The 16,699-nt window shown below is 45.1% G+C and overlaps 1 protein-coding gene across 2 annotated transcripts in view; it reads right to left on the bottom strand.

Moving 5' to 3' along the window:
• Nucleotides 1–7,902: 7,902 nt before the first annotated feature.
• Nucleotides 7,903–16,699, bottom strand: part of LOC146007205 (G protein-coupled receptor 142-like) — a 49,072-nt gene continuing 40,275 nt past the window's right edge. For both annotated transcript variants that reach the window (XM_083145563.1, XM_083145564.1), the window contains one exon: nucleotides 7,903–8,906. In XM_083145563.1, the coding sequence (XP_083001689.1) occupies nucleotides 8,029–8,906 (878 nt within the window). In that variant the 3' untranslated portion in view covers nucleotides 7,903–8,028. The remainder of the gene's footprint in view (nucleotides 8,907–16,699) is intronic.

The raw sequence follows: 16,699 nt of genomic DNA, 5'->3' as shown, positions 1-16,699 counted from the left end.
ATTACTGTTGAAAAAATTTGAAATTTTGTTCATTTTAGTGTGTACGCACCTGCCAATGGACAATATACACTCCCGCACAGTCGACGGAGCAGATTGTTAGAGGGCCATGCTGAAAAATGTCGTCGCCCCCCCCCCCCCCTGCCCTCACTCATCGGTCGTTGGCATTTGCAAGAGTGTATGCAGTTGAAGATGCAGCACCTCCCCCCGGGTCCCCATGGCCACTGATATTGCCAGCAGCGGGGATTGTCTTGTGTGTATGCACCATAAAATAAATGCAACAATTCTCTATAAGCACCCTAATGTCTGATATGTGCCAGTCCCGCTCTAGAGCAAGGTAAACACCTTAACCGACCATAATGAAATAATATCACAAGGCATATATAAGGAGGAAATGACAAACAAAGCATACTTACCAACTTTGGAGTTCTCTTAATTGGGACCTGAAGTGTCAGAGGCGTGGTCAGCCCAAAAGGAGTGGAGCCATGAGAGCGGCGGGCATGGCCTCAGGTGGAGGGCTGTGTCCGAGCACAGCGACCTTCCATCTTCTTCATTTTTGGGGGCATGCCCAGAGCTCTTTGGGCAGGTAGGCAGGCAGGCCCCAGCTCCTTTCCCTGCATTGTAGATGACGTGCACATGCACACAACATCTATTCAGTGATCACCAGCTCCCCCAACCTGCCCCACAATCTCCCAGCAGCTCTTGAGTCTCCCAGCACCTGGAGCCCCATAGCAGCCCCATCCACATTTAGAATATGGAAGGGAGACTGCTGGGAGACACAGAGACCCCCAGGTAGTTGAATATCTTTTTTTTTTAAAACAATTTCTCCACACACACCACAGGGTTCTTGCACTGAAAACTCCAAATTGGATTCCACTGGTTTTGGCAGCATATACCCGCCGTAGTCCATACTTGGTGTGAGGTAAGAAAAGTTATTAACTCTCACGACAAGTATGTTTGGTGTTTACCTGGTTTGTTAATTCCTGCTAGTTCAGACCACTCTCCTGCTTGATCCTTCGGTACCTGACCTCTGTTATCCAGTGTATGACCTTGGCTTGCCTAGTGACCATTCTTCAGCTTCATCCTAGTGTACTGCAAACTGTGCTTTCCTGTGTATACCCGGCCTGACCTTGGACTCCCTTTGCCTTATTCTTTGGTACTGTACCTGTTTTGCCCATTCTGATCTCAACCCGGCTAGACATCTAAGATTCTCCATATCCTGTTCCGGTATATACTAGCTCAAGAAGGGGAACCTGACCAAGGGGCCGTGACCGCGGTGTCGGGTGCCGCAAAAGCCCAAATCCCACTTGGAGGGATCACTGGCAGAAAACCCTCGGCACGGTAAGACTCTGTGCCCTTGTGTCAGGTCATGCCAATCCCTGAGCTGGTAGGCTTAGTCCTCATAGTTCATGACAATAACCTTGCAAAAACTTGTGCATTGAATACCACCCCATGTGTTGGTTCTCCACCGTATGAGTACAAGGTGTGTCATTGCATAATGTTTCCTGAGGTCACAACCTCTTAGCTTCATAAGAGGCAGGAGAATGAGGCAGTGAGCCAGGGAGTGGCAGGCATGAATCAGCTGCTATTGACAAAAGTCATCATGGGTTTTGTGGTCAGGAGACAGAATGTGTCTCCTACAGCACAATACTTCCAATATCCATTTATTGTGCTTTGAATTGTCTGCTAGTCCGTTGTTCAGTATAACAACAGGCGTGGACGTCTATAATGTACCAAGGCACGTTTTATCATTGCCAATAGGTATAATTAATGTAATGTGATACCTTATTCATTTAATGTTTTCTTTTATTTTCTTCCATCAAAAAGAAAGTATTCTTTGTCACTGTACAAAAGAGAAATACAATAAAATATATAAATGCACAGCAAGAGGTCTGGCCGAGTGCAGGAGGAACAGGTACAAGACAGAGAAAATTTTCTTTACGCATTGCTCTAAAACATAAAATAAACGCAACAATTCTCTCCAAACACCCTTATGTTTGATATGTGCCCGCTCCTTCCTAGAGCTAGATAAACATCTTGACCAACCATAATAAAATTATGTCACGGAGACATGGAGGCATATATAAATATACATATATATATATATATATATATATATATATATATATATATATATATATATATATATATACAGGGAGAAGAAAGGTTGTCTTTATCTAAATTCAAACAATTACATTCAAAACTTCTAAATAAGTAATCAAAAAGGGGAGAAGGAAAGATAACATGCCTTCAAACTTTGGAGTTGAGTTCTCTTAATCAAGAACTGCTGCGCCGGAGTCATAGCTGGCCAAGAAAGGAGTGGGGTCCCTATTGGGCTGTTCCCAGAGTTCTGAGAATGGAGATGTAGAAAGAACATCCCCATCAAACAATATCACTGTGTCGATACATTTCTCATTGTACTAAATGAGAGGTCATCTGCCAACCGGTATCTGGTCCTTAGGTCGACAGTAATAAGACATACTTGTCTACTCTCACAGAACGGTGGGAGGCTCCTGAAAACCGGGTCACGTTTCCAGCCCCTTGGAAGAGTAAGTAAGTCTCCCTGCCAGCTGCCACCCACCGCAGCCCCCCTCACATCCCTCTCGCAGACCGTGGGAGGGGGAAATGTGTGTGATGACACGGTTCACCCCTGCCCCAAAATGCCTGTAATATTGGCACTGTGTAGCAGATGTGTATTAGTGAATATGCAATTTTGTGGACATTCCCCCTGTCCTGGCCCTAGACAGCCCTAGATATAGTGCTGCACCACATCCTCCTGGCATGCCCAGCTGACTGCCTCCTCCCGGGGCTGCCAGAACATCAACACACATATAATAAGGCTGAGTGTCAGTAGGCCGACCACTATTGGTCAACATGGTCAAATGGTCGACATGATCAAAAGGTTGAGATGCCATTGGTCGACACAGCATATAGTCAACATGAGTTTTTAATTATTATTTTTTTTACTTAGTCAAGTGGACTATGATTTGGAATAGTATACTTGCCTGAAGCATGGTGAGCAAAGCAACACCCAAAAGAACCTTATGTGGACCTTTCTCTTGTTGACATTTTACTTGTGTCAACCTTTTTTCATGTCGAGCTTGTGCAAATGGACCTTTTTGATTTTGTCCACTACTGTAGTGTGCCCTGCTCTAGAAAACCTGCTGTCGACAACCGCACAAATGTTTTTTATCCCTTGTCTGACTAGGGACAGGCCCTCCTATATACATATGAAATGCATACTGTCTCACGTTATGCTTGCAATGGCAGGAATGCTACTGTATGTATAAAGTTGAGAACAGATAACCATTGTTAAGCTTTGCTTTTCACACCACATTGGCTACCCTTTGTCATGAATTGCCAAACTATAGATATTAATTGGCTTTAGAATACTACACCACACCTTACTTAGGCATTTCTTCCCTCAGACGGCACCAGACCTGATTGGTTTTATGTCGCGTGTGGACCCCCCGAAAAACAACTAGATAAATAACCAATTAAACGTATAAATAATTTAGCCCACTCTCCCTGCACACGTTACTTCTGCCCCACCTACAGTGCAAAGTAGTTTTGCCCAAGTGCACAGTTACTTGCTTTGTTTTGCTATACTTCAAAATCAAAATCAGGCCCATTATGAAAAGTGCAAAATGTTTCCAGAATGGCTGAGTGTATTATACAATCTATAAATGTGTGGTTGTATGATTACCTGAGGAGGTATGAATGCCTGATTGGTTGTTATTGGTTGCAACAGATTTGACCTGTTTGCATCTTGTTATTTAGATTGGATTGGTTTTTCCATTCTCTTTGAGAATATATTGCTTCATAAACATTGTCTGTACGTGTACATAGGCCACACTCTGAGGAAGGTGTGGCGTAGGTTTTGTCAAGGGAAGGTGAATTTCAGCACAATATTAACTATGTGTCAGGGGATGTGACAAGGAGGGTTATGTTTGTGTACAGTCCTCGATGACGGCTGTTATGGGAACAAACTACAGCTTTTTGTTGGTGCAATCCGCCAAGAACCTCATCTTTGCCAACGTCACCTTCACAAACAGAGACACATCACGAGCCCTAACATGTAACAGGTAGCAGCAATGAACTGGACCGTCAGTAGAAAACCTTGGAGACATTGTACAGAAATAATACTGACGCATATAGGACATATACAGAACAATGGAGGATATTTTCAATACTTATTGATACAATGTTGTAGGATGACTAGAAAGAAAACATTGGGATATTATATAAAAATGGATAACTGGGACTTTTTAACTGGGACTTTTTCCCTGACCCCAGAATTCTCCTTCTTTTAACTCTACATGGCCATTATTACCCACTCCCTCCTCTTGTTACACCACTGAAAAAAAAATGGGCATGTGGTAGATATTAATAGACTATCATAAAATATTGCTTTTATCGGAACAAATATAAAAATGTCTGGTTTTAGTTTCCATAAACAGATTTTAAAACAAATAATTTTTTAATTTATGTTTCAGGACTTAAAAGGGACAAAGGACATTTCTACTTAACGAAAGACTTGGGATATGGGGGTAACAGTTATTTTCAGCAGAGAGAACATGTTTTATTATTCTCATATTTTTAATGGAAACATCCTAATGTGCCCATTGTAAAATTGGAATATTTCTCACTACATGTTCACTGTTGACATAATGTCGACAGCATAGTTGCCTACCCTCCTGCATACTGCAGGAGACTCCCTGAAACAGCATCAATCTCCCTTGCTCCCTCATTAGTCTACAAATCTCCCTCTTGGCACCTAGCCCACATTATACTGTTACATTTTTTTGGGGAAAAGGAATGAGAGACAGATACATTTACATTGAATCATCAGCACCATTTCCTGGCACTTTAGCAAGTATAGTAGCTCTTACTGACTGCTCTGGGGCTCATCTACATTTGGATATAAGTCATTTAAAAAGATTCCTCTCAGATGTAGCAGTACACACCCACGCTTCCAGGTGCCATGTTTACAATCTCTCTATGGCCCTTATTCTGATCGGTGCGGCCGGATCCGAATATGCGGCCAGGACCGTGCGTGCGAAACCCCGCCTTCCATACGGATCGCCAACTCCGTCCGTACGCGGTAAGAAGCTGGCCGAACGGACCGCACGTGTATTTTTCATTGTATACGCCGCCTCCATCTCAGGGAACCTCCCCCATCATTCGATGGTCGCAGACCATCGAATGCAGGACCGAGTGGTCCACCAGCTCCCGCAACCTCAGACCACACAGACATTTTTCCGTGCAAAAGCATAGATCTGGGCGGGCAGCTGACATCCGGCGATGTCATATGTCCGCCCCCTTCACGTGCGTCACGGCCGCATTACCATACGTACGCCCAGCGTTTGCATGGGAACGCCCATGAAACGCGGGGCGTACGCATATGGTAATGAGCCCAAATAGCCCTTCACGCCCCTCTTCACCCCCTGTTCGGAGTGTTCACATTTCATGCGGAATTTGGCCGTACGCCCCGCTCGCACATGCGCAGAGACGCCTCTGCACATGCGCAGACACAAAACATCGGCGGTACGAACGCACGCGGATATTACCGCACCAACCAGAATAAGGGCCTATATATGGTACTAGACACGCCTGTTAAGTGGAGCATGACACGCATGACTTTGTAGTCTAGAAATTAGGACTACTCCTATGCCAGTATGTTTTGCTTTTTAGATTTGATTATGACGATGACACAAAAGTGTATCTATTATCGACATACGTCGAAGGCAGACAAGTCACTAGGAACAAATGACATCACTGAGGCATGACATACAATGATAAATCTAGTATAAATTTGCCTTTGGTTTCAGTGATGTCACTTGTTTTAAAATATTGTTTGGAGACATTTAAGGGACATATTTATGAATTATCAGGTATAAGATCATTTAAAAATATTTTCTTTTTGTGGCAATAACAAGTTATGTACTGACAGGATACATGGGGAAAAAAAGGATAGGAGCCCATACATGTAGTGTGTAAAAGTAAGGTGAAAAAGTAAGGTGACCACTAATAATGGTCACTTTGGCCCTTATTCTGATCGGTGCGGCCGGAGCCGATTATGCGGCCAGGACCGTGCGTGCGAAACCCCGCCTTCCATACGGATCGCCAACTCCGTCCGTATGCGGTAAGAAGCTGTCCGAACGGACCGCACGTGTATTTTTCACGGAATACGCCTCCTCCATCTAAGGGAACCTCCCCCATCATTCGATGGTCGCGGACCATCGAATGCAGGACCGTGTGCTCCACCAGCACCCGCAACCTCAGACCACATGGACATTTTTCCGTGCAAAAGCAGGGATCTGGACGGGCAGCTGACATCCGGCGATGTCATATGTCCGCCCCCTACACGTGCGTCACGGCCGCATTACCATACGTACGCCCAGCGTTTTCATGGGAACTCCCATGAAACGCGGGGCGTACGCATATGGTAATAAACCCCAAATAGCCCTTCACGCCCCTCTCCACCCCCTGTTCGGAGTGTTCACATATCATGCGGGATTTGGCCGTACGCCCCGCTCGCACATGCGCAGAGACGCCTCTGCACATGCGCAGACACAAAACATCGGCGGGCCGAACGCACGCGGATATATCCGCACCGATCAGAATAAGGGCCTTTATGTGCTTCAGGTCTCCAGCGCCTACTTACGGTCATCAGACTACGCATGTGCAAGGGTCGGGATCATTTGTTCGACAGGTCGTTAGTTCGACAGGTCGTTAGTTCGACAATGTCTAGGTCGTCAGTCAAAATGGTCGTCAGTCAAAATGTCGACATGGGGATTTTCACAGTCGACATTGACACAGTTTAAAGTGCACCACATCCCTTCGTGCTCGCAATGCATTGGGCACGGTGCCTCGCTACGCTCGGCACACTATTTTGTTCTCCCACCTCGCCCTAGAGGATGGTAGGGCATGAAATACCACCTGTCGGCACATGTCGACTCAAAAAACAGTGAAAAACCCCATGTCGACATTTTCACTGTCGACCTAGACACTGTCAAACTAATGACATGTCGAACTAACGACCTGTCGAACTAATGACCTTTCGACCTAGACCCATGTCGACCTTTTACCATGTCGACCCAATGGCGTCGACCTAATGACTGTCGACCATCATGCTGTAGATCAAATGACCGCATCCCCATGTGCAAGTGAGTGCTCACTCTCCTGGTAAACAATCCGTTTTCAAGGGGATTTCCCTTAAAATGAGTTTAAAAATGTGCCCTTCCATTTAAAATTATACATAATAGTACAATTATTTCTTGGTGAATTATGTTACTTTAAACAGAAAATGCAAGCACAAAGCAATCTTGCTGTTGCACTTGTTCAAGTATCATGTTATAGTTACTAGTAAATTGCTGCTTCTGCATACAAAATCTGTGTGTAATACTCCCTCTAGTGGTTATATCATATATATATTTATTTCTTATAGCGCCATATGGGATATGCAGTGCCCAGTTACAGAGTTTATATATAATAAAAGTCTAAAGCTGCTCCTCACCTCTAGGGGGCAGAATTCAAGTATTTTGCACACTGGCAGCCAATAGAAGATGCCCAACAGAGCGATTCAAGCATTCCGTTTGGCTGATCTATCTATCTATAAAGAAATATATATTTTATATAAGGTTATATAGGGGTGTGTGTTTGTGTATGTGTGTGTTTGTGGGGGCACCAATATATATCTTGCCTCCGGGCACCTGGAACAAACTTACACCACTGCTCCTTAACCAGACCCTTTGAAATCTGACATCTCTCATATCCAGCCGCTGCATGCCTTATAGTTAGTACACTGTACTGTTTTTATTATTTGTAATAAGTTAATGATTATTTTATAAAAAAAAAACACATTGCAGGAGAGCTTGAGATGGAACACACACTTTTATTTATGAATTCAAACACGCCTATTTCATGCATGTTTATTTTGCTGCCATATCTTTCTATGCAATCATTACAGGACAATGCAATGCACGTGTATGGTAGAATATAAAGGGTACGTATGCTGTGTCACTAGACTTATATAGCTGTTGCTTGTGGGATCTCCATGGGCTTCAAAGAGTCAGAAAAATTATCACTATGGGATTTTTTCCCCTCCGTCAAGTTGCAAGATCTTTGCATTCCAAGGATCTCTCTAACCATGTCCCGAAATCTCTGACTTACAAAACAATAGAGGAAGAAGTTGACAGCTGTGTTCAGAAGAGCTAACATATTCCCAATATCCATTGCTAGGTGAACCTTCCAGTCCTTGTGGACAGAGGACACGTACATGTGGATGATGATTACAATAGTTCTGGGAGCCCATAGTAAGGCAAAGACAGTTGTGATGGCCATGAGGATTGCTGTGGTCTTGCCGATGCGAAGCCTGTACCTCTTGGACTCGGACTTCCTTCTAAGCCTGACAATGATTACAGAGTTTGTGAAGAGGAATATGGTGCAGGGAATGAAATAAATGATAAAGCAATGGACCCATTTGAGGACACGGTCTAGCAGTCCTGGTGCTCGGGGGTCCCTCCAAACATCACTCCACCAATAGAAGGGAATTCCAGTCACAAATGATGCCAGAAAGACACAGACAATGATCCTACGTGTGCGGGCTGGATAGGAAAGTGAGCGATACTGCAGGGGAAGACACAGGGCTACATATCGGTCCATTGTGAGGATGACAGTGATCCATATGGAGGCATGGTTTGAGGAGAACTCAAGGACACTTACCATGTGAATGAAAGCATTGGGCACTTTGCGATGGAGGATGGCAGTCTGCAAAATAAAGCCTACGAAGATGATAAATATCTGGGTGAGAATGTCAGAAGCGGTGAGAGCCAAGAGGTAGCAGTATGAAGATTTCTTAGTCCTGGTGGCGAGCTTTGAGAGGGCCACGGCTGTTAAAATATTCACTGTTGGGAGAGAACAAAATGGCAGTCAGAATGGAGCATCTGCAATTCTATTCTAATATAAAGGAATTGGGACTTGTACTGCATTATTATGAATAGGAATTTCATAGGTCACTGATTAGTAATTTGGCACCTCTCGGGCGAAATGTAATAGGGTGCGATTTTTTAGACTAAAAAAAAATCGCACCAAATCGCACCTTTAAAAATCGCATTTTTTGCCGCGAATTCGCATATGTAATGAGATGCGAATTTGCGGCAAAAAATGCGATTTGCCGCGATTTCGGCCGATTTTTAGTCATGAAAATGTGCGCATTTTCAGTCATTAAAATGTGCGCATTTTCATAAATGCGATTTTGTGCAAAAAAAAAAAAGTTTAAAAAAAAAACGGCGTGGGGTCCCCCCTCCTAAGCATAACCAGCCCCGGGCTCATTGAGCCGGACCTGGTTCCAAAAATACGAGGGACAAAAAGCATAGGGGTCCCCCGTATTTCTGAAACCAGCCCCGGACTCTTGGACCAGTCCTGGTTCCAAAAATACGGGGGACAAAAAATCTGGGGGTCCCCCGTATTTTGAAACCAGCACCGGGCTCCAACAGCCCGCGGTGTCATGCCACAGCTGGGGGACACTTTTTATACAAGGTCCCCCGGCCAAAACATGAGCACCGTGGCTGGTCAGCCTTGGACGGGGTACCTGGAGGAGTGGGGACCCCCCCCAATAAAGGGGTCCCCCCCCCAGGCTTCACCCGTCCAGGGCTGAAGCCCGGGGCTGTCACCTGCGTCCGTGGCCAGTGGACGCCGGCCTGATAGGGTTAAATCGATCATACGTTACATTGCTTTATACCGGAGAACTACAAGTGCCAGCAGACCTCCCCCGCATGCTGGGACTTGGAGAACCACAAGTCCCAGCATACGGGGCATTAATGGGCCCGCTGGGACTTGTAGTCCACCTGTAAAAAGAATGTTTATAAAAAACACACACACAGAGAAGTAAAAGTTTATTACACACACACCTCACTTTTACACCAGGCAGCGGGGAGAACCGGCTTTCTCCGTTGCCTCTAACAGCTTCTGTAGCGCTGTCCCAGTGCTACAGAGGCTGAGAGCACGATTGGCTGAGCTATGCGTCTCCATGGAGACGCATAGCCCAGCCAATCAGAACTGAGCTATGCGTCTCCATGGAGACGTATCGGCCAATCGCGCTCTCAGCCTCTGTAGCGCTGGAACAGCGCTACAGAAGCTGTTAGAGGCAACGGAGAAAGCCGGTTCTCCCCGCTGCCTGTCAGTGCGGGGGGAGCCGGCTGTGAAGCAGCCAGACCAGCGCTGGATCCAGGAATGGTAAGTAACGCTGGTGTAAAAGTGAGGTGTGTGTGTGTAATAAACTTTTACTTCTCTGTGTGTGTGTTTTTTATAAACATTCTTTTTACAGGTGGACTACAAGTCCCAGCGGGCCCATTAATGCCCCGCATGCTGGGACTTGTGGTTCTCCAAGTCCCAGCATGCGGGGGAGGTCTGCTGGCACTTGTAGTTCTCCGGTATAAAGCAATGTAACGTATGATCGATTTAACCCTATCAGGCCGGCGTCCACTGGCCACGGACGCCGGTGACAGCCCCGGGCTTCAGCCCTGGACGGGTGAAGCCTGGGGGGGGGGGGACCCCTTTATTGGGGGGGGTCCCCACTCCTCCAGGTACCCCGTCCAAGGCTGACCAGCCATGGTGCTCATGTTTTGGCCGGGGGACCTTGTATAAAAAGTGTCCCCCGGCTGTGGCATGACACTGCGGGCTGTTGGAGCCCGGTGCTGGTTTCAAAATACGGGGGACCCCCAGATTTTTTGTCCCCCGTATTTTTGGAACCAGGACCGGTCCAAGAGTCCGGGGCTGGTTTCAGAAATACGGGGGACCCCTATGCTTTTTGTCCCCCCGTATTTTTGGAACCAGGTCCGGCTCAATGAGCCCGGGGCTGGTTATGCTTAGGAGGGGGGACCCCACGCCGTTTTTTTTTTATAAAAACACTTTTACACATTTTTATTAACAGGACCATGCACAGATCTCAATGATCTGTGCATGGTTCTGTCAAATTCGCCTGTCAGAACCTGGTCTATTTTTTTTGCGATTTTTGGTAACGTTTACCAAAAATCGCACCCTATTACATTTGCGAGTTGTATACTTTATAATGGGAAAACATCTGGATGCGATTTGAAATGTGACTAAAAATCGCAACTTCCAAAAGTGCGATTTCGCGGTAAAAAGTGCAATTTTTTACCGCGATTTTCAACCTATTAAATTAAAAATCGCACCCTATTACATTTCGCCCCTCATCTTCTTCTGTAAACTGCTGTGTCCTGTGCTATGTGCTACTGGCACATGTGTGGTTTCTGAGCAAGGTAACAGATGTTCTGAGATTATACAGTAAGTAAATTGAGGGGAATTCAAGCCTCCCAGGAAAATTCTTCAATCTTATTGAGATTTTAATCCTAGACCTCAGTAAACATATCACATAGAGAAGAATAAAGGAACTAAAAACAACAGGTACTATCTAGACTTTTTTGGTGCCCTGTGCCAGAAAGAGAGTTGATGCCCCCCCCCCCCCCCCCCCCCCCCCCGTTTTTTGCACTAGGGACACAAGGAACATGTTAGAATCAAATACTTAGAATTCTTGAGCTTTTTATGCAGGGTCAGATTGCTCATGAATATAGTATCTGACTGCTATGTCACAGGTGATCTGTTAGAAACCTGGGTATGCCAGCATCTTAAAATGTTGTATTACAGGACAGTGGCTCAAGCTAACTTCATGAATAATGTATAGGTATTAGCGGCAGATGGGGTAGGCAGAAGGAGACGGGCAGTCAGGAAATGCCAGTCTTCAAACAGGAGGGGTCCTATAAGTGAAAGTAATTAAAACAGATAATAAGTTCCTCCCACACTCTCCAACACCCTAGTTACAGCCGTGAGCGAGACGTGACATATGGTTATGCTTGTCATTCTCTGGCATGGAAAGGGTATGTTTTACCATGGCTACTGTACCAACAGATAAGGATATATTTTGTGGTTTCCTTGTACATACAGTAACAGCATTAAGATATTACAGTATATCCTTATATTGATTTAGAATTAATTTGATTTTTATTTACTTGAAGTAATACATAAAGCAATATAACTATTATATTAAATGACTTTATTGGTGCTGACATTCCCCACTCCCAACACTCCTGTGACTTCTGATCTCAGGAATAGGGCATATTATAATCAGAAATATATTATAGCAGTCAGACATTATATTCATGACATAAATACACTCCTGTCTCTCTATATGTCCACCACAAAAGCATTTACTACAGCGAGGTAACAGAAAGCAGATATAATATTTGTTATCCGTGTTACATTTGCTACTTCCACTATGGGGACGCAGCTATGGCCTGCTCTGGATGGTATGTAAGGTAAATATACACAATGATAACCAATGGCCAAGACTAGGTACCCATATGAAGATGATAATCAGTTCATGGACTTTTGCCAGCACTTCGGTTGTGTGTAAAAAGAGACATTTATATAATGAAGGAGAACAGTGTTATTTGTCTTTATAGGAACTAGGAAGTGCCATTATATTTGTGTTAATTTCACATTTACTGCTCTTTGGTACTGTAATTCCTTTTCTTTTCCCATTCCACTATAGAGAAAGGAGTTTGGTTCCTTGTCCCTCATTTGCTCCACCCTTGTATTACAAAAGTCTGCGTGAGTGTAAAGCTTTAGTAAATGCTGCTACTCTTATTTCGCTGTTTAGGATGGACTGCATCTACACACCAACTATTATTTATTATTTTTATTTATTACCAGTTCTTATATAGCGCATACATATTACGCAGCGCTTTACAGAGAATATTTCAACATTCACATCAGTCCCTGCCCCAGTGGAGCTTACAATTCCCTACCACATGTACACACACACACAAACATTCTAGGGTTAATTTTTTTGTTGGAAGCCAATTAGCCTGCCAGTATAATTTTGGATTGTGGGAGGAAACTGGAGTACCTGGAGGAAACCCACACAAGCGTGGGGAGAATATACAAACTCCACACAGTTAGGGCCATGGTGGTAATCAAACCCATGCCCTCAGCGCTGTGAGGCAGTAATGCTAACCATTACACCATCTGTGCTGCCCCATACTACTTAGAAGATATAATTTTTGTGACTAATGGGTCCCAGACATCTGTGTTGTATTGTCTCAATTACCGGTTCTGTTGGCGTCAAGGTTGGGGAATCTGGAAAATCAAATATGTTGGAAATTCACCATTCACAAATGACTGTAAATGGCGAGTCAGGGATATTTAACATGCTGAATTTCCTGAATATTCAAATCATTGATATTTTGATTGCTGAATGGTGTCAAAGAATTATGGCACTGATGTATGTGCTGCATAATTTAAGGTGCAGATACATTAGTAGGACTTCCACCCGATTCCGACAGATCGGGCTGAGAAATTGGCCAGAATCAGATGTGTTAGACATCCAATCTGACCCGATTTGTGGCTGGCAGTCGTGGTGGGTACTGGGCAGTGGTGAGCGTCAGGGTGGGCCGCAGCAGGTGCCAAATTCCCCTTGAGCTCCCCCGGTAGATCGCTGCGAGGCTCACTTACGATTTGGCACTTGATGTGTCATTTTTACATGCAACTCCCTGGGAGCTGCAGCAGAGGGGGGGCAGGATAGCTGGGCAGCGGTGTGCGGCGGGGTGGGCAGTGGCAGGTGCTGGGAAGTTGGCAGCAGCAGTTGCCGGGCAGTGGGCGGGAAGCGGCAGCAGAATTTTAACAACATTTTCACAAGATGGGAGGCTGCGGATTGGCTGAAAGTGCTTGCATGTAAAAATGGCACATAAAGTGCCAAATCATAAGTGAGCCTCCCTGCGATCTGCTGGGGGAGCTCAAGGGGGGCTGATTTGGTTAGGACAAGTCGGACTTGTGTATGCCTGATGATGATCAGCATATATTTATCTGTTGGAAAGAGTAAGACTGTTCCTCGTAATACTATTCAGCATCTGTGTCTTAGCTTGGGCCTTTAGCTTGTTTCTGTAGTTACTTTGCATTCACTTAATCTGATGAGCTGCGGTTTTATCTTTTCACCGGACAACCGCAGAGGCCAGTTTATATTTTTCATGGGGAAAAAAGTACACTCAACTAAACCCAGGGTGGCCTACCCTCTTGCATGGCAGGGGCATGGATATGATGACGCGATCATACTGGCCACCCCCAAACAAAAGTCTTCCTCATAAGCTTTGTCATTCAAGGCTCAGTACATCTCACCCTTAGAGACAAGATGAAGAGGTTCTGAACTTTACCGACCCCGGAGCCAGCTCTCTCAGACTGGCAGGTGGCGGCTGACACATCCTTGGGTTGGCCATTGATGATTCATAATCATTGATGGTTTATGGTTAATGTAGAATACCTTTGCCATCGACGGGGTTGGAGGAGAACCAGATGATTTCCCTACATCAATGGCACAGCATAACAAAATTATTTTTTATTTTTATTTCCCCAAGTTCTGAGACATGGAGCAAACAACTGAAGTGCCGCCCCCAGGTTCTGATTGACCCACTAGGTAAGTTAGGCAAAGAAAAGGGATTACTATGTAAAAGTTTTTGTGTAAGCCCCATAAGATATGTACACACCGGCGATCTCTGCAGCCGATATCGGTGGCCACAGAGACCTAGAAGGGTGGTGCGTACACACTTGGCAATGCCAGCAGGCAATGAGCAATGGTGGTGGTAGTGTTGGGGGGAGCAGTGGCTATGCTGCATTCTGCATGGACCTCATTAACGATCCACTCCAGAAGATGGAGTGGATCGTTAAATGAATCCTCAATTGACCCTAACGTCAGCATATCTTATACTTCGTTGAGTATCTGCTCTTGTTTCTGCCTTGGAAGCCAATAAGTTCTCTTTTGAACTACTACCCCTGGGATGGTTACAATGTCATGTGAGACTAAATTGGTCCTCCTTGGTTTATCACAATGCCAGAGTCTACTGCACCACCCTAGAGGAGGCAGCCGTATAAGAGCATGCCCATGGGCCCCCTCCTCTCTCAATCAGAATCAGCTTTATGGGCCAGGTATGCTTGCGTATACTAGGAATTGCGTATACTATACACCTCTGAGGGAACACTGCTGCATCAGCAGTCATAATAACCAAACAAGCAGCAGGCCGGCAGCACCCAAGGGTTAGGTTCCATTGTAGGCAGTGGGAAGTAGATGATGGTATAAGTGAGGAAAGGAAGTACACATGATAGAAGGGGGCTGTGCTCAGGGCCATATTTACCCACAGTCAGGCCCCTAGACTTTCACTTATTTCAGCCCCCCTTTGGAACTTTAATGTTTCACCCCTTTACAGCTCATGTTTGGGATGCAGAGCTTATGGCTTCATTAATACTTTCAGTATTCACACTGATACCGATACTCAGTTAAAATAAAATTTGCAAAACTCCTTTCTCACAGCGGTTATTTCTTTTTTAATATCTGACTCGTGCTTGTACATGATTGCTGTCATTTCTTCTTGACAGATTTAAATATTAACTGCTTTTGCTGGTCCCAATGGCCTATAGAAATGTTCAAGCACATACTATCAAGGTCACGATTAGACTGTATTGCTCATGGTGGTGTATTAAGGGAAAAGGAGGCAGCATGACATCACAGCCCCATTGCCAGTGCGCTACTGGTTCACTGTCTCCTCCCTCTATTGCCTCAAAACAAGCCTCAGCAAGCTACAAAGCAAGTGTGTCTTGCTATGGCACAAATGAGACAGTGCCTTTAACCATTGGAGCTCTGTGTGTGCAGGTAAAAGTGCTTCAGCAAAATAATTGACACACCCCTAGTCACTGCAGGGCCACTACACTTCAGCCTAGTCAGCCTTGTGGAAAACATGACCGTCGCCCTGCTCCTTAGAGCTTAGACCACCTTGGCACATGTGCAATAGTCAGGGCCGGCACCATCAATAGGCAGCTTTAGGTCTACTCCCACCACCCTCCCCAACCCCCACCCATGGAGCAGGTCGGTGGCAACTTCTGACCTGCTACTACTTGCATCCGCAGCCCCCGCAAGTAGTAGCAACCCCCCCCCCCTGCAACAGGTCAGTGGCTGCACCTAAACCCCCCGCCTGTCTGCAGCAGGTCAGCAGCAACCGCGGGTGGTGCTCGCTTCCCCAGTGGAGCGGCAATAGTGCTATTCTGTGGACACTCTTTTCTGATGTTGGTAGTGGAATAGAAGTCAATAGTAACTGGCTGGGAATCTGAATGAAGCATACAATGGCTGCCAACCATTACAATCCTGATATTGGATTGGGAAACTATTTCCATTGGATCAGGAACATTAATGGTTGCCCACCATCAGTTTCCAAAAGCCTCCCGTATGTCAGAGCTGCAGCCTTGGTGGTGCCAACATAGATGAAAAAAAAAAAAAAAAAAAACGAGTTGTCTTTCTTAATAAAAAGGCTTTTTCTTAGAAGATCACTTTTTGTTTCCATCAACCCCCAGATCTCTGAGTAAGGTGCTTTGGAGTAAACTTAGTGCTTGTCATTGTAGAACTCATCTAGCTCCGACCCCCTATGACAAGATGCTTTAAAACTGAGTAATCAAATACAGAACGATTTATGTATATACATTTTTATAAATATGTTAAAAAATAAACTGAGCATTGATTGTTCTTATTGATTAGATTTTCCCTTGACACTTGCTGGTGCCCTTTACAAATTCTCCAATCGTTCTCATAGGAGAGCTGTGCATCATACTGTAACTACATTCTGTGAGTAACCTTCCCCAA

This window comes from Crinia signifera, chromosome 6 (assembly GCF_055691185.1).
Source record: "Crinia signifera chromosome 6, ASM5569118v1, whole genome shotgun sequence".
Classification (NCBI taxonomy): Eukaryota; Metazoa; Chordata; class Amphibia; order Anura; family Myobatrachidae; genus Crinia; species Crinia signifera.
This window is presented reverse-complemented; position numbering and strand designations above follow the sequence as displayed.